Source organism: Populus euphratica, unplaced genomic scaffold (genome assembly GCF_000495115.2).
Source record: "Populus euphratica unplaced genomic scaffold, PopEup_1.0 scaffold60.1, whole genome shotgun sequence".
In the NCBI taxonomy this organism is placed as follows: Eukaryota; Viridiplantae; Streptophyta; class Magnoliopsida; order Malpighiales; family Salicaceae; genus Populus; species Populus euphratica.
The window spans coordinates 152,580-176,110 of NW_011499938.1; the positions used below are offsets into that span (position 1 = coordinate 152,580).

Genomic DNA, 23,531 nt, shown 5'->3' on the forward strand with positions numbered 1-23,531 from the left:
TTATAGTTGAAAAAAATATTTATCATGTTTTATTAATATGCTTTTTATATGAAGTTTGAGTTAAATAGATACTTAATCTATTAATCATGCTGATAAATAAAAATTTTAAAAATCTAGCTTTGAAAATAAAATTGTTACATGGTACCTTATATTATTTAAGTTAGGTACCTAATTGTTATATAATTTTTTTTAAAAAAAATTACATGATGTAACATTATTTAACAATTAATAAATACATAATTAACTATTATATATATAATTTCTAAATATAGAATATGTCTTCAGCAATATATATATATATATAGATGTTGCCGTGTTTTATAATATAAATTTTGACCTTTTAACTTATAATAATAATAATAATAATAATAATAATAATAATAAGAGAATTTATATTGGTGTTGATCAAATAAAAATGAAGAAAGTAATATTGATGATAGATAAGTGATGAGAAAAATTAGAATCAATTAATTTGTTCATCGAAAACAGAGGGGAAGGGAAGAGAGAATGTTAGCTTGGGTTGGGAAAGTTATGTTACTTAATTAGCAGTATTGGTGAGAGAGAGTAGAACACGAACAGAAAAATAATTGTAAATTACTTTTCAAAGACTGAGATTGAACCTCAGTTTTTAAGGGGTATTTATATGATTCAACTTAATTAAATACTTCAGTCCTATATTTATTTTTAATCACAACCACAATGCTTAACGGACACTTAGATACGATAGCTAACCAACTGAGCTATAACACAAAATCAATTAAAAAATATATTAATTTACTTAAATTTTTATATAACCAGTGAAGCACATAAGAAACCCCCATTGTAGAATAATTCACAGCTCATCTCTTCTTCTTCTTTTTCTTTTTTGGTAAAAAAAGCCCACTACTAACACCTTAACAATAAAAGGCCAACATCAATTTAAATTTAACAGAAAAAGCTAAAAACAATAAGGTGATTTTACTGTAATCTTTCTTATAAAATATTATTGATTACAATTTTTTCTCTGTTTTTTTATTTATATATCTTTTTAATTTTATCTTTCAATATTAAATTTATTAATAATTATATTTTATAATTTTATTTAATTTATTTTTATTATACTTCTTTTTATAAAATATTATTCACTAAAATAATTTTATCTTCTTTTCTTTGTTTTTTACTTTTTAATCAATATTTTTTTTTATTTCATCTTTCAATATAAAATTTATTAGAAATTGAGTTTTATAAATTTTTTTAATTTATTTTTTATAAAGTTATATCAATCTTATAACATAGACTAGACTATGTATTTAATAGGTTAATTTAATTGACTCAAGTTTTTTTTTTTAACTATTTTTTTCAATTAACACTAGATTAATTAAGAATTTAGCTTTTTAATTATTTTATTTTATTTTATATTTAGTTATTTCAATCTTATAAGTTTAATAAATTAACTCAAATTATTTTTGTTTTTTTAAATTTTATCATACAACATTATATTTATTAAAAATTAAATATCATAACATATTTTAACCTAACATACATGTTAACAAATTACTTCATGTTAATTCAAATTAGTTAAATATATTTCTATCTCGATATTTAAAAAATATATATACAATTTTTATTATTTATTTTAAATTAAATTATATTTTTATCATTAGATTAAGTTAGTTTTAAATCTATCAAATCAATCAAATTATATCAAATCAATTCTAACAATTTTTAAAAAAAATACTATTATAAAAAACATTTGCAACTACTCTAAACATTCATTTACGCTAAAAAATCTAGTATATAAGGATATATATCTAGTATATAAGGATATATTTAGAATTATAATAATAATGACAGTTCAAATACTTTTTACTTACAAGTATATTAAAATAATTTTTTTATTTATTAAAACAATTTAAAAATAAATTTTTTTATTTATTAAAACCATTACCATGTTAAAACAATTTAAAAATATAAAAATAATTATTTTTATTTTTAAAATAAATTTTGAGGGACCACATTGCAACTCCCACTAAGCACAGTTTGGGCCATAAACAGTGCACAAAAACCGAAAAAACTCCTGCATAAACTATTCTTTTCTTTTTCTTTTTATTCTAAGGATACGTAACAACAGAAACAAATGATCAAAGGAAGTATGAGTTTCTATACCAGCACCTAGAATAGCATTACAAAATTTTAATAAGTTTCTATACCAGCACCTAGAATAGCATTTCAAAATTTTAATACATCACTTTTATGTTGTTAAGAAAGAAATTTCACCATGTATGGTCCTTCAAGCTCATAGCCCAATTTTCCGTAGTAATGACGGGTTCCTACGCCTGAAATGACAGCTATTTTGGTTGATCTATGCTCCTTGCGAGCAATGTGTTCTGCCTCTTCCATCAAAAGTGTACCATAACCCTGTTGGGAAAACAAGAAAGTAAAAAGAGAGGAAAATAATCCTGCAAGCATCTATTTTCCATGTTGAACCTTTCAAGTACAAAGTTTAACTAGTAGCCTAACAAATTGATCAAACAATCCTTGCTTTACTAGAGTCAATATAATGGCATTTCTACGTTACCTGGTGTTGCAGCTTCTCCGCATCTCGCCCATGAACAGGAACGGCAGTTCCATAAACATGGAGTTCACGAACAATAGAGCACTTCCCCATAAGCTCAGGACAAGTAACATTGCGGCCACATTTTCGTAAGCGCAGTAGCCCAACAAGAATATCCTGTGAGCAAAAGAATCATTTGAAACGTCATACTATGCTCAGCAATCAAACCTTCTCCAGTAATCTAAATTAAGAAGCAACTAACACCAAAACAGCTAAATTAGACAGTTCTCTCAATTATTACCAACAAAAGCTCCTCAAGACATTCCAACAAAATACTGAAATCCTAAAGGATTCAAAGACTTCATTTTCCTCTCAGTGAATGACAAGAAAAGACATGCATTCATGCATGGATAAGATGTCCCAAAATACCTGGCGTGTATCCTCATAGGAAAGAAATGTTTCCCAGCCTTCATTAGCAGTATATTCACGGCGAACTAGTTGAACTTCTTCTGGCTTAATTTTGTGATGAATGTCCTATGGGCATAACAGAGACACTTGTTAGAATCTCAAATTATCATAGCCAATAGCACAAAACCTGATTTGATGGTAATAGCTTATTCATTCACCTGGATTCCAGCCTCACGTGTACGGACATCACGGCATTTCAGGCCCAAATCATCCATCCTAGCTAAGGCTAACTCCCTGAGATTTCCTTTCTCAACTCCAGATGTAACTAAAGGCATAGGAATATCTCGTTGAACTCTATATACACGAGTCCAAGGGGGTACCATGGCTAGGATCCTTGCTACAATATCTACAAGTTGCTCAGGTGGGTAATTTCTATACCTACAAAATTGAATCAACAATGATTAGTACTTCATGAATCACACATGCAAAGAACAATGACACTATACCTGCCAGTTTTCCATAGCTCATAAAGCCCAGTTCCACGAATTACAAGTGTAGGATAAATTTTGAGCCCATCAGCTCTAAAAGAAGGACTCTCAAAGAACTCTCGAAAACTTTCCAAGTCTCTCTCAACCCCAACATTAGGAAGATCAGGCATCATATGAGCAACAACCTACAGTAAAGAAATATAACGGAGACAAATAAGCAAAGGAAAAACATACCTAGATCACTAATCAAAATATAAAAAAGGATCAAAAACACCATCACCTTAAGGAAACAACATGAAATAACAGCAACTCAATGTTATTTAAAAAGGGGTATGTTTTTAAGTGAGAACATGATGCATTTTTGAAACTATTCACTGTCATGCAACTTAAAGAGAAACTAATCATAGATGCATGATACAGGCATCAGGTTACATGCCACCCCAAAATTCATTGAGATTATAAGCATTATATTACAGGGCACTGCACAGCTCACACCTTAAAACCAGCATCCTTTGCCAAGCAAAAACAATCAGCAACAGCAGCTACAGTGTGTCCTCTATTAGTGTCTCGAGCAACATCCTCATACGTGCTTTGAACTCCAATCTCCAATCGTGTGCACCCATATGAAAGCATTTGGCGTAGATGAGGACCAAGACAATAATCTGGCCTCCTGATAAGTTAACAAAATAAACAACTTATTTTATAAAAGATCAAATATAATTCTACTAGCTTCAAAACTAATGCCAAAAAATATATGCACAATAAATCATCAAAACCCAGTAGAATTTCTTTGAGATCGGCTAGATTAAAGTGTAAGCTCAATTGTATAACATCTCAGTTAATCAACTACAATTACCACCCTTAATGCTCTAACAAGTCCTGTACAGCGAATAACAAGACACCAAACGATATAGCCTAAACCTAGAAATACCCCAAGCCCTCACACACCCGAGGAATCAGCATGTAATTATATGAAATATTGTAGCCTCAAACTTAAAGGGAGGAAGAAAACAGGTTCAACAGAAATAATCATCTTAGATTAAAAAAAAAAAAAAATTGTGATTCAGAATATCAAGAAGAGACTTCTGAAGGGCCCAAATTCACTTCCAACAATGTTCACATGGGAATGAGATTCTCCATCTAAGAAAGTCCAGATGATAACTCACGTCTCAATTGTCATGCCAATGCACTTTGTTGCACCATGCTCGGAGTAGGCAACTGCCTCCTCAACATTGGCAGAAGTGTGCCCTGATAAAGCATCATGAAGATTCCTTATAAAGTAATCACGGTAATCTGCTGGCAATGACATGAAAGTACCACCCATTAATATGAACTCCACCTGAAAACATATAACACATTAATCAGAAGGTGGCAAGGTGCCTATTAACAGATCCAGCCACTTAAAACAATAAAACCAAACACTAAAATATAAATGCAGAGAACAATCATACCTTATCTACACTATGACCCAGTCTCTTAAGCTGATCAATCCTGCTTCTAGCCTGGACATATGGGTTATATCTGAAGCCAAAAATAAAGCATGTAAATAAAGGCTCTAATCATCATAAGAAAATTCAACTACCAGATATCATGAAAAACATTGACCCTTTATAACTGGTGGAAACAGAAATCAGTGAGTTAATGGACCAGACAATCTGAGAAGCTATTGCTTCCAACTAGTCACCCTCACATGCATAAAACAGAAACATAAATTTCTCATCTTCAAGTATCCAACTTTAAAAATCAAAATAGTCATATAGTAATTTCTTGATTTAAAATTGAACAACAAAAAAATCAAGGCACAAAACCTTTAACATTTCACACTCCTCTGATAGCTATTACCTGAAACCTCATCTTAGCATATAAAGGCCAAGTAAGTATACGAAATGGCAAGGAAACAATTCTCTTTGGCTTTCATATCCACTGTTTTGGATAGGTTGTTGAAACTAGGCCCTCAAACCTCAAAGCTATGCATCAGACAGAGCATAAACGTTGACCATGCAAGTTCAATTTCAACGGACTCTACCATGCTAACCTCATTCTCTATTACCACAGACAAATGATTAAGCTCAAATCTCGGTTCTTGGTACAAATTGCACTAATGAGGAAAACATAATAAATGGCAAAAGTCAACGCGTCAACAAATATGGTCAGCTAAAACCCTAGAACAACCTCTACGAATAAGTAGATAAAGACACAACAAGAAGGATACTGAAGCAAAAATCTCAATTTGAATCAAGCTCTATTTATTACACTATTTCATGTCAAGTTCAAAATCAACACACAGGCATTTACTGCACAAAATAAATAAATTGAAAGCATTAAAAAGTTTACCATACAAAAACTAATAAGATATTAGCGTCCTAATACTATATTTGCACCAGTTAATGGAAAATGAGATCCAAAATAAATCAATTATCTTCTTCAACTAATTTACTATTATGACACTGAAAGTAATCATTTTAAAAAAGGGCTTTTCAAAAAATTCAAACTATAAATGATTGACAATCCTGCAGCTGAAACCCTACCTAGCACGAATCGCACGCATACTAGTAGGTTCATAACCAGTATACGACTGCGTACTGTACTCAAAATCAGAGTCCGGTCCACCAGGACAATACACACAAATATTCCCCGTCGTCGCGATATGCGGACACCGGTGCGGCTTCGACATGACGGCAACAACTGCAATTCCTGATGCTGTGCGTACAGGTTTAGCCCGGAGTTTCGGTAGCAGTGACTCGCGATCGGATTCCGGCAATGCTGCGATCATCTCGACGAGTTTTGGAGCACGTGCGAGGCCGTATTTGCGACAGGCGGCGGATTTTAGGGCGTTAAGATCAACAGTTTGGTTTTTCCTCGAAAGGTCTACCATGGAATTGACGATTTCGGCTATGGCTCGGACTCTAGCTTCTTCTTCGGTTAGTCCGTGATGTTGGTACCCGCCGCGACCCGGCCGCGGGAGTTTTTTGGTCTCGGTAATTACTGCAGTTGCCATCGGAGAGAGTGGGGAGAGGAAAGGGAAAGCTGAAAAATACGCAGGGAAAGAAGCCCTCCCTTGTGTTAAGACTTGATCCCACGTTTGGCATTGTGCTTTAAATGGGGTGTGATAAAATTTAAATTTATTTTTAAATATATATATATATATATATATAATTATTTTAATGTATTTCTAAATAAAAAATATTTTGAAAAGTAATTACAATTTTAATTAAATTTAATTATAATAATATTTAATTTAAATTTAATTGATAAATAAATTGAATTTATATATTTAAAAAAGATAGAATTTAATTTATTTTGTTTTTTATATTACTCTCACGTTATTGTATTTTATTTTTTTAAAGATCTCTTATAAATTTTTTTATGTAAATGAGTACTTTAAAAAACTTAGTTTTAACATTAATTTTTTTTCTTTGTAATTATAAATCAGAGGAGCTAGCCTATAATTTATTTTTGTATAATTTTTAAAGATTGAATTTTATTAAAAATTTAATTATTAACAATCAAAATAAATCCAAATATGAAATTTTATTAAAATATAAAAAACCTGTTTATTTTTCATTGTTTCGATTTTTCTAGTATGTATAAAATAAGAGGCGGAACCGAATGCATATATAATTTAATTCACAAGTGTAGTATTACATGGCATAATCCATATATTTCTTTGTAAATTTAATAAAGCTTTGTGCTTTGTTCAAGGGTGAGGTGCACTTATAAATGAAAAAAAAATAAAGAGGCCGGTCAAAATATTCCTTATAATCTACAACGTGTTTCCTAAGGTACGTAGATGGTATGTGTATTTTTTTGGTAACTTATTTAAAATTAAAAACCAATTGATTTTAAATTCTCATAGAAAAATAAGATTTTAAAAAATAAAAAATTTTAATCAAGGATTGCATACCATAATATATTTAAAATAATATACTTAAATTCTTAAATTTTTAAATTAACACAACTTACACAATTTAGATCTTTTATATTTAAAAAAAATCAATTTTGATATCAAATTTTTTTATATTATTTTTCAATCTAGAGATAAAGAAATGATAAAAAGAGGTTATCAAATTGTAATGATGAGAGAGAAGGTTGTTAGGACATTATGGACTATTAAAATAGAATTTTTTTAGGCTTATAGGTTTTATGAGATTAAAAAGGTTTAATAGTAGTTGTTTAAAAAAATAAATCTAAGTTGGGAAAAAAAATCTAACCTGATTTTATTTTATGTTTTCGACCCTTTTTTAGAGTTTTTAAATTGATAAATTAGTTTATATATGTTTTAAGGATATTGATTAAATATTTTAGAGCTGAATTTACTTAAAATTAAGTTTTATGAAAAAAGAAGCCTATCTGATTTTAGAGCCACCACTGGATGATTGAAATCTGAGCATATAGATTAATAGGTGATACATTGCGTGTGCATTTTTTTTTTTTTTAAATAAGGGTAGACTCTTTGCCTAGGCATATAAGCTTAGGCTTAAAGGCCAATCCATATGTTTCTTTGCTTTGGTCCTGGCAAGCTAGACTATAGGCATGAGAGCTGTCCTTTCTTTGCTATTTTTTGATTTTTTACAGTTAAATATAAATTAAAAAGAAAACTTGTTAATATCAATTTAGTTTATAGTCTAGAATGCAAGTTCAAAAAATTAAGCCATAACATCTTCTTTTTTTTAATATTATTTTTTTAATTGATATTTTTTAATTTTTATCTTATTCATCAAGTTTTAGATATCTATAAGAATATTCATTATATAACTATTATTTATTATTAAATAAAAAATAGTTATATATATATATATATATTTATATATATCTATCTTAAATTAGGTTTATGTCAAGTTTCAGTTAAGTTTGACAATATTAATATTTGACACCATTACTCATTATATAAAATAACTATCCAAAAAGATCATCCATTTAGGTTGATTCGAGTTGATATCTATAAGGTTTAGATTAAGTTACTTTTTCTAATTAAAAAACTATTTTCATTTAAAAACACCTAATAAATACCCTTTAAAACATAAAAAAAAAATCTAATTTGTCAACCTAAAAAACAAAAAAAAAACACACCAAATCAATTAGGGTAAAAATTTTCTTTCTAAACCTTGATATGTTTTTTGAGGCAATATTGAGGTATGAAACAATCATCTTCGAACTCTTTTTATTAAATAAAACCCGTTAATATCAAAATTAACCATTTTAATTGTTGAAATTAGTGACAACTCGTGATCTTCTCTCTTAAATCCAAGACTAAAAAATAAAGAGAATCTAATGATTTTTTTTTCTCTTTTCTCAAATCCAAGGATTGAAAAATAAAAAAATTAAACATTTGGTATTCTGGTCGTACCATTTTCATTTAACAATATCAAATTATATATGTTCTTTAAATTGCCTCCCTTCCCCTTGTATTTCTTTATCAAATGACCATTCTTCTACTCTTATAATCGAAGATCAAATTAATCAAAATCTAGTTGTATTTTGAAGTTGATATGTACAAGTGATTTTATCAATCCTGATATGTTTGGTCCAAATGGTGCCATGCCCACTTAAATATCACCTTAGATCCTTTATGAGGTCATAAGCTTAAAAGGGTGGTCATCTATTTAGGTGAACTTCTCAATGTTGCAAATTAGAGCTAAAAATAGGTCTGGGTGTATTGCCTAGCCTAAACATGCTAAGTTTGGGTGTGATAACTGAGTCTATAAAAAGTGAGAATAAATCCAATCACATTGCTTGAACTCAAACATACTGGACTCAAACATATTAAAGGTGAGAAATGGATTTAGATGTGCTACTTGTACCCAAATATTTTCGACTAGAGGCACACTCCCGAGCCTAAGGCTAAGCCCACTAAGATGCTAGGGTGTATATGCAACACCAAGGATGTAAGGTATGTTACACCCATGCTTGGTGTATGGCCAGCAAGGCTTGTGTCCTGCATGGGAACAAGCTTCTTGCTCAAGCTCATGTCCTTTAAGGAGCTGAGCTTAAGCTACCACGCTTGAGGTTAAGTGGTGTTCCTGCTAGGCTTATTTCTGAGGGGATTTTTTTGGTCTATCATACGGTTTTTTTTTGTCTATTTCATTTGGATCCATTACTTGTCTTTTTTATTTAACAATGTCAAATTTCACAAGTTTTTTAAATTGCTTCCCTTCCCCCTTCCCTTATATGATTATGTGTTTGTTTTTTATGCATGTTATGCATTTTTTAAACATTTTTTTAGTATTTTTGGATTATTTTGATGTATTAATATAAAAATAATTTTTAAAAAATATTATTTTATAAATTTTCAAATAAAAAACACTTTAAAAAATAACAACTATGATAATATCAAATACTACCTTTGTTAAATAACCAAGCTTTATCTCTTGTGACAAAGGTGGGATCTGTCAAAATTTGATTATCATTTACAGTCGATAAGGACATGTTGCTTCATCAACCTTGATTTGTCTATTTAGATCTTTTGTCTACTTGAATGTTGACAGATCAATATTTCTCTCTTTTAACACTAAACACATAACGATCATGGCCCAAAACTTTTTATTCCATTTCTAAACACTTTTTAAGGGCTCAGGTAGAACATTTGAGCCCGGGTAAAGGGTTAGGCTTGAGGCCGGGTATTGAGCACCTCCCATAATTTTTTATAGGCTTTGACACACCAACTAACCCAACTTCTAAATGATGTATCTTGATTTACTTTTTAGTATAAAAATATGTGGTGAGTCCTTTTGTTTTTTTCATTACTGTTCGTGTAAAAAATATTTTATCTTTTATAAATATTATTATGGTAAAATTACTCTTCAGGCTCTCCATCTAAAAAAAATGATCCAAGAGTTATAAATATCCAAGCTACCAAACAAATGACAAATTTTTCTTATATTAAAAAGATATAAATTCACCGAACCAATCTAAATATTAAAATTTAAAGTTTTTTAAGTGTATTTATCTTTTATTTTTTCTATAAAACTGCTAAATTTATTATTAGTGTATCCTTAAATATCCTAATTTTTTTTTCCATGTATCCTAGCCATTCATTAAAAAAAATGCCACTTGCAAAAAAATTTAACCGATTTACGATTCAACCACTAAAAAAACCTGCACACCTCATCAAATGTCATCTTGCATCCCTTCCCTTAAGAAGTCATAAACTGAGGGCGATAATCTATCCATGTTGGGCTCCGCAATGCTGCACCTGCACTAGATGATTGTGTGGGAAGAACTTCTTGCACCACCCTTGACTTTGTAAAGGGCAACCTCTTGTTTTGATCCAAAATACAGCTCAATGTCGCCCTGCTATTCTGCTTCCTCATCTTTTATTTTCACTTTCTTTCTGCCCGTTGAAGCCTTCACTGTTCAGGTTTTCCTTCACTTTCAGCTTCCTTTCCAATTCTTTTAGAGGCTTTGAAGATGGAACCTTTCCCGAAGGGCATGCTAGGCCCACCTTCTAGCTCCTCTTTGGCAAGCGATTTCAACTATCTAGCACTCTGCTCCCTATTCACCATTCTGAAGCCGAGGAGTCTATAGATTCGTTTGCGTCTCTTGTTTCACCAATTGCCAGCATCTTTCAGGTGCAGCGTTTTGAGTCATCCTTCTCCTGAATTCTCTTAAAACATGCCGTTTCTTTTTACCTTAAAGTCATGTCTTCTTTTTTCCTCTGTTTCGCTTCTTCTCTGCACATCTACATAGAAAAAAACCAGACAGAACCTTGGAGCCCCTTCCCTCTCCCTCATTATCCAAAGAACAAACCCTATCCTCTTTTGCCATCCTTCTCCTTTACTTCAAGGAAGATGAAGTCCACAAGCCGAAGTTGCTTGAGTTCAAGTTTCTGCGTTGCCACTTCAATTCAAGTCATCATCAGCTGGCCTTTGGCTAGCTGGGGCGGAATTTACTAATTCTCAACTGATCATAAACCTATAAGTTGTTTTTCAATTTGATCCCTTCATGTTTTCTGCATTAATTTCCCAAAGGGTCTTTTTTTCAATTGTGGTTGACATTTACCGAATAATGTTCATAATTTATGGAAATGTTTTTGACACAACACTGAAAAGAATGAGTATACATTTGTTAGGGACTAAATTGAGGTTTCCCAAACAAAAAGGTCACAGGAGCAGGAACTCTGATAACTGACTAGATGGTGACACTCAACCTGGGACACCCAGTGATCTCTCCCTCCTTAAAACGACAAAGCCTGTCGCCGCCAGAACCAAACTCATTGTCGTTTATGACCTCGGCCATGGCCATAGCGACTGCAGCCTCCTCTCTCCTCCACTCAAAACCACCACCACCACCACCAACTCTCCTTTCTCATTCCCCACAATCAGCACAACAACTTCACCTTCCCAAAACAACATCCTCCAAACGGACCCCATTAGTACTTACCACGAGTCATTCAACCTTGGAAAAGACCATTCCCACGACAAGTCGTTCCACCAATTGCCCAGACCTATCTTTCCTTTCTTCTTTGACAACATCTGCTATTGATAATCTAGCCGTGGTGAGTCCTTCACTTGCATATGCGAACACCCTTTGCTTCAAATCTGGATTTAACGTGCAAATCAACGTGAAAGAGAACGAGCCTGAGGAGAGTATACTGTTTCGGTTCAAGAAAGCTGTTATAAGGGCACGTGTTTTGCAGGAGTGTAGGAGGAGGAGGTTCTTTGAGAGCACACAAGATAAGAAGAAGAGAAAAACTAGAGATGCTGCTAGAAGAAACAGTCAGAGGTCAGAATTTGTACTTTCTTTTCTTTGTTTCTTTCTTTCGTTCTGTTTTGGTTTTGGTTTTTATTTATTCTGTTGCTACTTTTGGATTGATTGTGCAATTTGGTTGAGTTTTGTGGGCTTTGATTTATGTTGTATACATGTGATTTGAAAGCGCTTCTTTTTTCTTTTTTTTTTTTTTTGGGGGGGGGATGTTTGGTTCTTCTCTTTATTAGGCTTTCATTCAAGGATTGGTCTTTCTACACCAATTGAATTTTTTTAGCATATAAATTTTGTTTTCCCGCTTGATTTTTTCATTTTTTTACTATATGGTATTCTTAACATTTGTAAAGTCTAATGCCTGTCTTGTGCATTATTATAAACTGAAAATTTGATTTTGCTTGGCTTGTGTTAACGTTGCTTTTGTTTTTGCGTTATGATCATATGCTTAGTGACACTTATGTCAAGAGGTGGAAGCTTGAAACTTCGGAATCACTTAGAATCTAGCTTCTGGATTCTAGTCTTGTTTCGAGTTGGACTAGTAAAATTATTCATGGACCCTTCACTGTGTGAAATCAAACAGTTAACTTCATATGAAAAGTTTTTGTTCACTTGGTATTGATCATACTGAACTAGACAGGGCTGCATTAAATGTTGGAAGTGCAGGAAAGAAAAGGAATTTTCTGTTCTAGCCGTAGTAATGAAAACCTCTGTCAGATAGTTGTGTAGTTGCACCCAGTTGAATTCAGGTTTTAGTTTATCTTGCCCCAGCCATTTGAATGGCTCCATATCTATAATCTTTTCTTTGCCATCCTTTCAACATCAAAATTGAGCATGCAATTAGAGTATCCGTCTTCCTTCCCTTTCTTAGTTTTGCAATCATACTTTTGGTGCACTCCTAGTCTTTTAAAGCCCTGGAGGCAGCGGCATGAAGTTTTAGGTGATGCTGCTTGGATTGACTACAATGTTGCTTTCTGATTTTGTACTACTGTTTTAAACCTTCCACGTCTGTGTATTATAATTCATTTTTGGCTGAGTAAAACTCATCATAATGTTGAGGAGAATTGTTTGAGAAATTATACTTGCTGGATCCCTCTAGTTAAAAGTCTAAAGGTTATCTTAGACTTAATTTGTTTCTCGCAATGTCAGATGCCCACGGCCAAGAAAACCAGTTAAACAGGAAGCACCCAAGAAGAAAAAGGATGACGATGACAACTGGGAACTTCCAGAAGGAGAGATTCCCTATCGCTGACTGAGGCAACGAGGTCCATAAGAGGAAGCCAGATAGCAGCTGAAATGAGAAGGAAAGAACAAAAGATGAATACTGTTTTCAAGAATCTCCCAACCGATGAATCCATAGCTCAAGTGACTGACAGCCTCCCTCTTGCCTAAATGAAATGGAATGAATCAAATCAGTAAGCTTTTTAATTGATTCAGGATGAAGCGAAGCCAGATTCAACCAGGGTAGGGGCAAGCTGAGAATCAGCTTCAATCCCGACTTAAAGTTCCAAGCGATGCTTTTGACAACCAGATTGTGAATATAAAAAATGTTAAAACTAGGTTAGCTGAACAGGAAACGTGAATAGAGTTGTTGGATTTATAACCACAATTTGGAGACGACACTTTTTTGTTACAGTAAAGTTTTAGAATTGGTAGTTATTGGTTTTGCACTGTGGAGTATGGAGATGTAGCCATCAATGTATTTACAGGTCCAAACAATTTAATGCCTATTTATGCTACCATCAATGTGCGTATTGTTGTTTATGAGTGTTGTGCTGCTGCACGCTGAATCCCGAGCTGCCATGATATAGTTTCAGTGTGCTAAATCGCTATTTACCACAACAGACTGAGACTATCTTACCCCAGTCCAGCCTAAGAACTGTAGAGCGAGAAATTTACCTGAATTATGGACTTCAACTATACTCATTCAGGCTGCCTAAGCACTGTACATCGATAAATTTACCTGTGACCAATCATAGATGGCCTTGCGCTGAAATTTCAAAAGCTGAACAGTCTTCGACATGCACCCACCATACCCAGTGGAAAATTCTTAACTCACATGTCCAAAGGGACTCGTTATAGTTACGTAGGTGTGAAATTTTAAACTTCTTAAGGAGTAAAACTATGAATCAAATCAATAACCTAAGCTAAAGCTATGTATAAATTAAACGAGAGAAAAATCTTGTAGTCTTAAAGGACCAATGACAACGTAAACCTATTTTCCCCAACAGTTCTCTCGGGCAACGTCAGAAAAAAAGAGTTTGTGCGTTGAAGCGCGTAAACAACGTGGGTGCCTCTGATCAATTACCTAACAAAAGAAAATACAGTTATAACGTACAGAATGTCTTCTCATTTCCGTTTTCTATCATCCCCTCTCTTTCTTTGCCTTACAAATCGCTCTTTCTTGTCCCTTTTCTTTTTCAGCTCTATAAAAGTTGATGCATCACAACGAAGTCCCCCCCCCCTCTCACCCTAAAAACTCTTTTGGGACTTTCATGGCTTCTGTAAGTTTTTTCTTCCCTTTTACTCTTTTCTTTTCATCTTTCTTTATAGTCTTGCCTGCTTTGTTTTGTCTCTGTTAAGATTTCTGTCTCCTTAATCCTTAATTTACGTTTGTTCTTTGATTCTAAATATTGTTGTTTATTTTTTTTTTCATTTCAAGAATGGATATGTTCATATTATGTTGTGTATGTTCTTGTTTAAGCAGCTAAATATTGGGTTTTCTGTAATTTCAGGAACAGGTCAATGCATATTATATTATATTATGTTGTGTATGTTCTTGTTTAAGCAGCTTTAATATGGGAGAACTAGATGACCAAGATAGTCTTTATGAATGTTTTGAGGAGGATAGGGTTTTATTTCGTAACCTGTATATCATTTAGATATCTTAAATTGAATGGCTTTGTAATTGATAATTTTTTGTATTGTTTTTCCAAATTTCGTGGGATGTTCCTGGTCCATCATGTGTCTGATGTATGTTTTTTTATGTGTTCGAGCAAAGTTTTGGTTGAGCTGGGGAAGTTTCGTTGGCTTTGCTTTAGGCCCTGGTATATGGCATTATGAACCATGTGATTTGTCAAAGTTTCTTGGTGATTGGTTGTTTTCTGAAAGTAGGCATGGATGGAAGAATGGATGGTTTTAGGGTTTGATTACTAATTGCATTGTGTCTTGTTTAATTCTCTGCACTCTGCTTTTCATTAGTTATTTCATCCCATGCCAATCGGAAATCAATAGATAACAAATGTACCTGTCTATGGCTTTTTTTATGCTCGGTTTTCTACGGGTTGCTGTCTTTCGCCATGTATCAAAATCTTTGATCCATTAGTAGCTTCTCTAGACTGAACTGATTTTTTTCTTCCTAATGTAGCTTCTTGGTAATGATTCCGCGTCCAAAACGAGTTGAATGTGTCTTGAAAAGCCTTTAACATTGAAGCAGGAAATGTCCTGAGAGAAGGCTGGTTAATCTATTAGAATTGATGATTTTTCTCTTTCAGCAAGGTCGGCCTTTGCCCAAGTTTGGTGAGTGGGATGTGAACAACCCTGCCTCTGCTGAAGGATTCACAGTCATATTCAACAAGGCTAGAGACGAGAAAAAGACCAAAAATAGTCCTGCAAAAGTTGTTTCGCCACGGAGAACTGAACCTTTGTTCAACAAAAATGCCACAAATGAGAACTGTGAGCATCCTCCGAAGGTGCATGTTTTAAATGAGCCATTTTCAAGTCCTCTTTCCCTTTCATTGGTTTTTATATTTGCGAATTCAAGGTTTCTTATAGCTCAATTATATTCTCATGCAGAGGAGGTGGCTTTGCTGTGTTGAACTCACAATGCACTAAGAGCCTTGATTAATGACTGGTGAAACTAACAATGTCCGGGGTGGGGATTCTCTTACTAGTTAATGCCTAAGCCTTCTGATGGAGGACTGAATGGTTTATGACCATACTTATTTTGTTTTTTCCCTTTTCACTCGTTTATTGCCATGGATTCTTACTTTTCATTTTATGTTTCTTATGCTTCTCATATAATGGCACAAGAGTGCCAGAAAAAAAGTTGACTCTTTGTTTTTACATGAGATGTTGCAGCGTTCCACTTATTGGCTCTGAGAAACAACATGATACTAATCAATAACACCTTTTACATTTATTATTATTGTTGTTGTCAAAAAGTTTTGCTTTTCCTCCTTGCATGGAGAAATTATCATTTGATGCCATGGAAATTAGCCTGATTCTTACAGATAAACAAAATATTCAGGGTTTTAAGATTCTCGGCTTGGGGTTTTCCAATGAGTGTTGACCTTAACCCTATAGTTGTGTTGAGGATCAAAATGGCATCCTTTGCCCATTCTTGCATTGATTCTTAAACTAAACACAATGTCCACTCTCTTCCATTTATTACTAATGGAAACATGCCTAGTTGTTCCTAGAACTCAAGAGCTCCTCATTCTGTTTATAAAACAATATATAATGAAAACAAAAAAATTGTCACTCTATTCCAAATCTGTGGCTTAACTTTTGTTCTGCTAATCCGGCTTTTGTAGTTTTTAAGGTCGGTAAAATGGGAGATCGTGACTCCAACGAATTGATGACTGCTTATAGTTTAAAACTGCTTTCATCAATGACCCCATATCCAGCCATACAGCTCCACTGGCTTCACTCCTATGCAGCTATATAGCTCTACAACCAAACAGCAGCTGGTTGCTTTCATGACTTGAGTTTCAAAACTAGCCATCCCCTTCGGCGGATAACAATCTCACTCGCTCACGCAGAGACAACATGCGCATTTGGCAAGTTACTGGTTAAAACCAGCATAGAAGCTCCAAATCTCATGGATTACTACCTTTCCTTTCTGAAAAATCCCATGAATCCTATATGGCTAGTTTTGAATTATAAATTACTGATCACTGCCTGACCCTAACTTTTTTTTTTCCTCTCTATCTGTTGGCTCTCCTTTTGTTCCCGTGGAGTTCCCAACAAACATAGATTGGAAGGATTAATTATGATTTTCTCGAGCATAGTGGCATTCTCAAGCATGCACCCTGTTAGATGAGGTTATAATTCATGTTATTCTCTAAACGCTTAGAATTTCCTCTCAAAGCATCCTTGTACATAGCGTGTAAGAACATTCCACGAAGCACATAATTTACTGATGAAATAATAGAAAAAATTCAAAGGATTTTCTCGACTTTCCACGATTGACAATGAACTAGGCCATTCAGGATGGGCTATAGCCAACAAAACTGTTTAGGGGATCCTTCAATACTTAAATCAGTTTTGGGAAGGAGCTTAACGATGTTGAAACTAGAAATTGTACTTGTTTGTGTATAGCAGAGATTTGGGTGGTCTTGCCTGTATCGTTGGGCATTAGAAGTTTAATTGTATAGTTGTGTATAGCATAGAGCAGGGTGACAACGCTATCATAGCTCATTTCTTTACTGGTTTTACTTATGAAACAAGTAAATGATCCAGTAAGAACATCTCATTCCTTAGTGAGCATAGGAAACAACGTTTCATTGGCCATAATATTGACTAATACTAGAGATAGCCTATAAATATTTTAGGAATGGTTGGAAATTTTGTATCCCAGTGTATTGTTTTGTATGCCAAAATAGTAAAGGTAAGGAAAATTGACTACCTCCACGATGAATTATCATAAACTAGGAGAACTAACAACCAATCTTCCACTGTTTATTATATATGTAATGGAAGCATGTATGCGCACAACATCGAACACTAGAAATATCCCTCCTGTGATAGACTTCCACCCTCAAATACAGCGGAAGAACCAGGAATTTCAAGTATTTGGTGCATTTTGACAAGCTTCTCTCATATTCTGTCCCAGGACACCATTCTGGTGGGACAATATCAGAGTTGCTGCAACTACTGTCACTCCTGCTAGCAGGGGTAGAGTTAGAATTTTTTTTTTATTCTGGACAACAATATATATATATATATATATATATATTATTTTTTAAGATCAATCATTAACTTATATATATAAATTTATCAAGTTAACAATAAATTTTTTATTTAAATACATAACATAAAATATAAATAAAATAAAATTTAAAGTACATAAAATTAAAAATAAAAATAAAATACAATATCAAAGTTGTATTTTTCGTTATTTATTAGAATAGAATTCATTTATAATCGAATCCGAATCAATATTTCAATAAGTGCTTGTTTAATATAAATTATCGTAGAATCTGTTAAGTATTACTTTTTTATTTTATTATGAAACACAGTTTTAACATGTTTTATAACTAAAAATACATGGTCTGTAGTGACAGTGCAGACAAAATCAAAACTAGATGAATCAACTTGTTAATCAAATGATAGTATTGTGACTTATTTGTTTAAGATAATCCTTAACATAATTCATAAATGATAAATATATTCTGAAAACTCTTATAATGAATCACATCAATCTAATAATGCTATAGCTGAGATCTCAAATAATACATCTCTTATTCATTAAAATTTTCAAGATAAAATCTCTCAACAAGCTTGAAAATAGCAACTTTAAATAATTTAAAGTTGTCATTAAATTCTAAAGCAGAGGTAAATACAATTCATATTTTTTTTATTTGAATTATTTTATAAAATTGAAATTTGTTTTCAATTTTATACCCTTTTAATTTTTTAATTTATTAAATTTGATTCTTATTCTTTTGATTACTATTTATTTTATTTAATTTTTTTTTTACAATTTTATCCTTCATTTTTTATTGTTATGTTTTTAATCCTTGGCAAGTTTTTAAAATTAATATATATATTTTTTATTTTATACTTTAATATTGATTTAGGCTTCTTGATTAAGTCTAAATTTAGGATTTAATGAGTTGAGAATTTGAAACATTAACCTAGATTTAGAAAAATTTTCTGAGTTTATTTTTTAATTTTATCTTTCAACATTTAATTTAAGTTTTTTTTTTAAAGAATGGTACACTTATTATTTTTTTTTTTTAAGTTTACCATGCAAGATAATTGAATTTTTTAAAAAAAGTAAATATAAAAATAATTTAGTGGTCAACAAAAAAATATGATAGAACTCCATTTTCTTTTTGGTCTGTTAAAACCAAACTTAATGAATATTTTATTTACTAGCTTTTGTTCTTGAAAGCATGCTTCTTTAGTAACACTACTTCTTCCGGTGAGTGACAGCTTTTCTTTTCAAACTTTCACCATCTTTGAAAACAGGAGAACGGAATAGACAAAGAGGGTAGAGGGTAATGTCGGAGCCTACGTGTAACTGTGGATTTCTATGTTTTTTTTTTCCACCTGGGCTACAGCCCACCGCAGCCCTTTAAATACCTCCGCCCTTGCCTGCTGGTGTGCTTTGTGCTTGGTGACATTTTGATCCTGGTTTTAGTTTTGAACCACTCTGGTCTTTTTTTAGGCTATCCAAGTAAGGCTAAGCCTGATTCTACGCCTTTCTGCTAGCATTCTTTTGTCTGGTAGCATGTTTTTCTGCTTCTACAGTAACTTTCAGTAGCCTTTGATTTGTATATTGGACTTAAGAAGTAGGACCTTTTACCAGCGAAAGAAATTTATGCAGATGAGGAGCTGTCTTAATCAACAATGTGAATTTAAGAAGGCTAATATCGTCCCTTTCATAAACATCAAGCACCAAGCGCTTGAGCATTATTGTTAGTTTAGGAACTCCATGGAATGTCACTTTTTTCCTGAAAGAAAAGCCGGATGTCAACCAAGGCTCAATAGATACAAAAGTGTGAGAAAGAATGTAAAAGATAAATATTGTTTAGGCATACATCATAAAAAGAGGCACGCAATTTGAGAATCTCCGAGGAAAATTGTTGGTTTTGTGATGACTGCAAATTTGCAGCAAAGAAATTCTAAGCTTGGTGTTTTTTTCTCATTGCAGGAAAACTAATATTACATGACTTTTTAGACACAAAAGTCTTGATTGCTAGAGCTTTATATCAATAAAGTCTTCACCTAATACCCGCAATGCTTGCAACATATCCCTTAACTTTAGGAACCTCTACTGACATTTCTGCAGATTTGCTTCAGCAATGATTTTACAGAATATCAGTAGATTTATACAGTAACATACACTAGACACAAAGTAGACGTAAAGCGGACATACACTATAGTGCATGTAGAAAAAGTAACAACATTCTAACTCCCCTCCTTGAGACTTTTGCTTGATACTCCCAGCTTGTTCCTGAGAAATTCAAATCTGATTTTAGGAAGAGCTTTTGTGAATATATCTGCTAGTTGGTTTTCTGCTTCACATTAGCTCAAGGTAAAAGGAGAATATAGAAAGAGATAGTAGTGAATTAATTCTCTTTTATTGAGTAGTAATAAAGAAACGTGAAAAATACATTTAAATTAGGCATAGTTGTTTTTATATACAATCGACAGTTAAGGATTTGTGTTTAACTAAACTAGGAATAGTTTATTTTCCATAAAAAAATAGGATCCTTTCCATATTTGAGATATTTGATTAAGCATGGCTGTAATTGTTTCTTCTGCTGACCTTCCATCTTGGTTCTACGACATTACCGTTGGAGCAAGGTTATGGTAAGTGTCTTTATGAAAAAGATTTGCAGATTGCATGGTGTAATTTCTTCTTCTGGTGAGCTTTCACTCGTTGAAGCAAGGTTATGGTAAGTGTCTTTTTGAGGTGGATCGGCCTTGTTATTCCTAAAATCCTGGTTAATGTTGCTGTTGTGAAGCTGTGTGATGACAGCAACATGGCTGTTGTCCTTAACTTGTGGATGGTTGTTATTAGGCTCCCACAAACTTTGTCGGAGCTGGAGGCAAAGTTTGGATTGAAACCTAAGCATAGACGGCTTAGTGAAGAAGTCAGCAACTTGATCAGTAGACGATACATGTTGAGTGATAAGATGTCCAAGAGCAACCCGTTCACTTTAAAGTGATGGTCTAATTCAATATGCTTACTGCGAGCATGGAACACCGGATTAACAGTCAGATGAAGAGCACTATGATTGTCACAATAGAGAACCCAAAGAGATGCTACTGGGATGTGAAGGTCTTTAAGGATAAAGCTTAGCCAAGGAAGTTCTGCTACAGTATTTTCCATAGCATGATACTCACTTTAGTGTTGGAGCGTGAGATTGTGGGTTGCTTCTTTGCACACTAGGAATTAAGATTCTGACTAAGAAAGATGCAATACCCAGTTGCTGACTGTCGGGTAGTAGAACATCCGGCTCAATCAACATCTGAAAAGGCACATAAATTCAAAGTAGTAGTAGAGGTAAAATATAGACCAATATCAATGGTGCCTTTGACATCTCGTAGAATGTCGGCCCATTTTCAAATGTGCAACAGAGCATGTTTAGTCCTTGCTTCAAGAGGTGTACTCTTGGGCTTACAGTCAATCATGACAGCTTGTTCAATGATGGCAAGGGCATAGTATGATTGAGACAATTAAAGACCACTGCTAGTTTGAGAAATCACATTTCCAAGAAAGCGATGAACAGGCCCAAGATCTTACATTGAAAGTTCACGGCTTAATAAATGAATAAAGCTTGTGAATAGAGAAGTCGTGGGTCCTGTGAGAAGGATGTCATCTACATAGAGAAGAAGGATTAGTGTGCCATAATCAAATTAAAAAAATAAATTAAGAGGGATCTGTTAGACTACAGTAAAAGCCATATTTCAGAAGAAAAGTGCTAAACCGATCAAACCAAGAACGAGGCGTCTATTTCAGTCCATAAAGAGCATGGTTAATTTTGCAGACAAGGTGTGGCAATCGGGGATCTATCATGCCTGGTGGTTGCTTCATATAAATGTCCTCTGAAATCACACCATGTAAGAATGCATTTTTTACGTCAAGTTGACGAATAGCCCACCGCTTAACAAGAGCTATGGTAATAATCATGTGAATGGTGCCTGGTTTAACAATTGGAGAAAAGATTCCAGTGTAATCTACTCCATCAATTTGATGGAATCCTTTCCCAACAACCTGAGCCTTCAGTCGATCTAGAGAGCCATCATATTTGAGTTTAGTTTTAAAAACTCATTTGGAACTAATAACATTCATGGGAGGATTGCAAGGGACAAGTGACCAGATTTTACTTTGATGTAAGGCTGCAAGTTCTTACTCCATAGCGGCCTTTTATCCTGAATGAGCAAAGGCAGAGCGAACAGTACAGGGTTCACGAGGAACATTAGTAGAATTAGTAGATATTAATGCATACTTGGGGTTGAGCTTGATAATTCCATGTTGAGATCGTGTGTCATCATGGAACGGGAGTATGTGCAAAGACAGGGGGTAGTGTCTGATGAATTTTAGAGACAGTTTTAACTACTACACTTGGTTGAGGTAGGGTGTAGTTTTCTAGAGTAGAATGTGGAACAAATTGAACAGGCTCAATCACAGATGATGAGCATGGTTGTTGTGCCGCAGTGGCTTCATTTGGTATTCATGGAGCTGTCTCAATTTCAAAAGATAAGAGTGGCCGCTGTGCAGTATTTGCATCTGAATCTCTGATGAGGGAGGGGTAGTCTCCATGGTATGTGTAGAAGCAGCATCACGAAGAGGCAGTGGTGGTGCTATGAGGGGAACATCAAAAAAGCAGGAAGACCCATGTTGTAATATGGTTGTAGGTAGACACACGGATAAAGGTTTTAGCATATTACAACATGAGTCCACGGGTTTCTTTAGAGAGTGTTCCAACGATCCAGCCATGAATAAGACGACCAGACTTTTGCCAGGCAGCAAAAGCTTCTGTTAGCACAAGATCTAAGAGTTTTGTATTTGAAATATTGATGGTATTTGGTGTTGGTTTAATATATTGTGTAGAGGGTAGTTTCTTCTTTGTTAAGATGACCTAACAAATCTTGGCTTTCTACAAGGGCCAAGGCTTGTTCACATCATAGAGGGTAGTTGGTTGGACTGAGTTTTAGTGTATCAAAGTTTCCGACATTCAAAGAAAGTGTATTCATATTGACAGTGGAAGGTTTGTGCTGCTGCTCACTCTGGCTCTAAAACCAAAAGGAGACTATAGAAAGAGAGAGTAATGAATCAATTCTCTTTTATTGAGTAGTAAGCTAGGAATAGTTTATTCTCCATAAACAATAAGATCTTTTCCATCTTTGAGAGATTTGATAAAGCATCCAATATTTGCAGATTGAATGCTGTAACTTCTTCTTTTGCTGAGCTTCCATCTTGGTTGCAAGACATAACCGTTGGAGCAAGGTTATGGTAAGTGTCTTTATGAAAAAGATTTTCAGATTGCATGGCTGTAATTTCTTCTTCTGCTGAGCTTTCATTCGTTGGAGCAAGCTTATGGTTGGTAAGTGTCTTTTTGAGGTGGATCAGCCTTGTTATTCCTAAGATCCTGGTTAATGTTGCTATTGTGAAGTTGTGTGATGATAGCAGCATGACTGGTTTCCTTAACTTGTGGATGGTTGCT

At 33.6% G+C, this 23,531-nt stretch overlaps 2 protein-coding genes across 3 annotated transcripts; one reads left to right on the top strand and one right to left on the bottom strand.

Annotated features, from left to right (window-relative positions):
- Positions 1 to 2,042: 2,042 nt before the first annotated feature.
- Positions 2,043 to 6,512, bottom strand: LOC105136688 (elongator complex protein 3-like). Of its 2 annotated transcripts, XM_011042125.1 has the most exons (10): positions 5,958 to 6,512; positions 4,881 to 4,950; positions 4,596 to 4,768; positions 3,925 to 4,099; positions 3,448 to 3,614; positions 3,160 to 3,379; positions 2,963 to 3,067; positions 2,558 to 2,710; positions 2,216 to 2,397; positions 2,043 to 2,171 (listed from the first exon to the last, which is right to left on the bottom strand). In XM_011042125.1, exons 1-9 carry the CDS (start codon positions 6,425 to 6,427, stop codon positions 2,239 to 2,241), a joined length of 1,692 nt encoding a protein of 563 aa, XP_011040427.1. In that variant the 5' UTR covers positions 6,428 to 6,512; the 3' UTR covers positions 2,043 to 2,171; positions 2,216 to 2,238. The 2 variants fall into 2 exon arrangements, with proteins under 2 accessions (XP_011040427.1, XP_011040426.1); XM_011042124.1 differs by having other exon boundaries at positions 2,043 to 2,397.
- A 4,067-nt stretch (positions 6,513 to 10,579) lies between these two features.
- LOC105136689 (uncharacterized) lies at positions 10,580 to 15,706 on the top strand. The gene is made up of 3 exons (XM_011042126.1): positions 10,580 to 12,150; positions 13,276 to 13,590; positions 15,621 to 15,706. Exons 1-2 carry the CDS (start codon positions 11,561 to 11,563, stop codon positions 13,376 to 13,378), a joined length of 693 nt encoding a protein of 230 aa, XP_011040428.1. The 5' UTR covers positions 10,580 to 11,560; the 3' UTR covers positions 13,379 to 13,590; positions 15,621 to 15,706.
- The last annotated feature ends 7,825 nt before the right edge of the window (positions 15,707 to 23,531 follow it).

Coding starts and splice junctions, on each gene's coding strand:
- LOC105136689 (XM_011042126.1), top strand. CDS start 11,561: ATGGTGACACTCAACCTGGGACACCCAGTGATCTCTCCCTCCTTAAAA. Junction 12,151..13,275: donor GCTAGAAGAAACAGTCAGAG/GTCAGAATTTGT, acceptor TCGCAATGTCAG/ATGCCCACGGCCAAGAAAAC.
- LOC105136688 (XM_011042125.1), bottom strand. CDS start 6,427: ATGGCAACTGCAGTAATTACCGAGACCAAAAAACTCCCGCGGCCGGGT. Junction 4,100..4,595: donor ATTGGCATGACAATTGAGAC/GTGAGTTATCAT, acceptor TTAACTTATCAG/GAGGCCAGATTATTGTCTTG. Junction 3,380..3,447: donor GAGCTATGGAAAACTGGCAG/GTATAGTGTCAT, acceptor TCAATTTTGTAG/GTATAGAAATTACCCACCTG.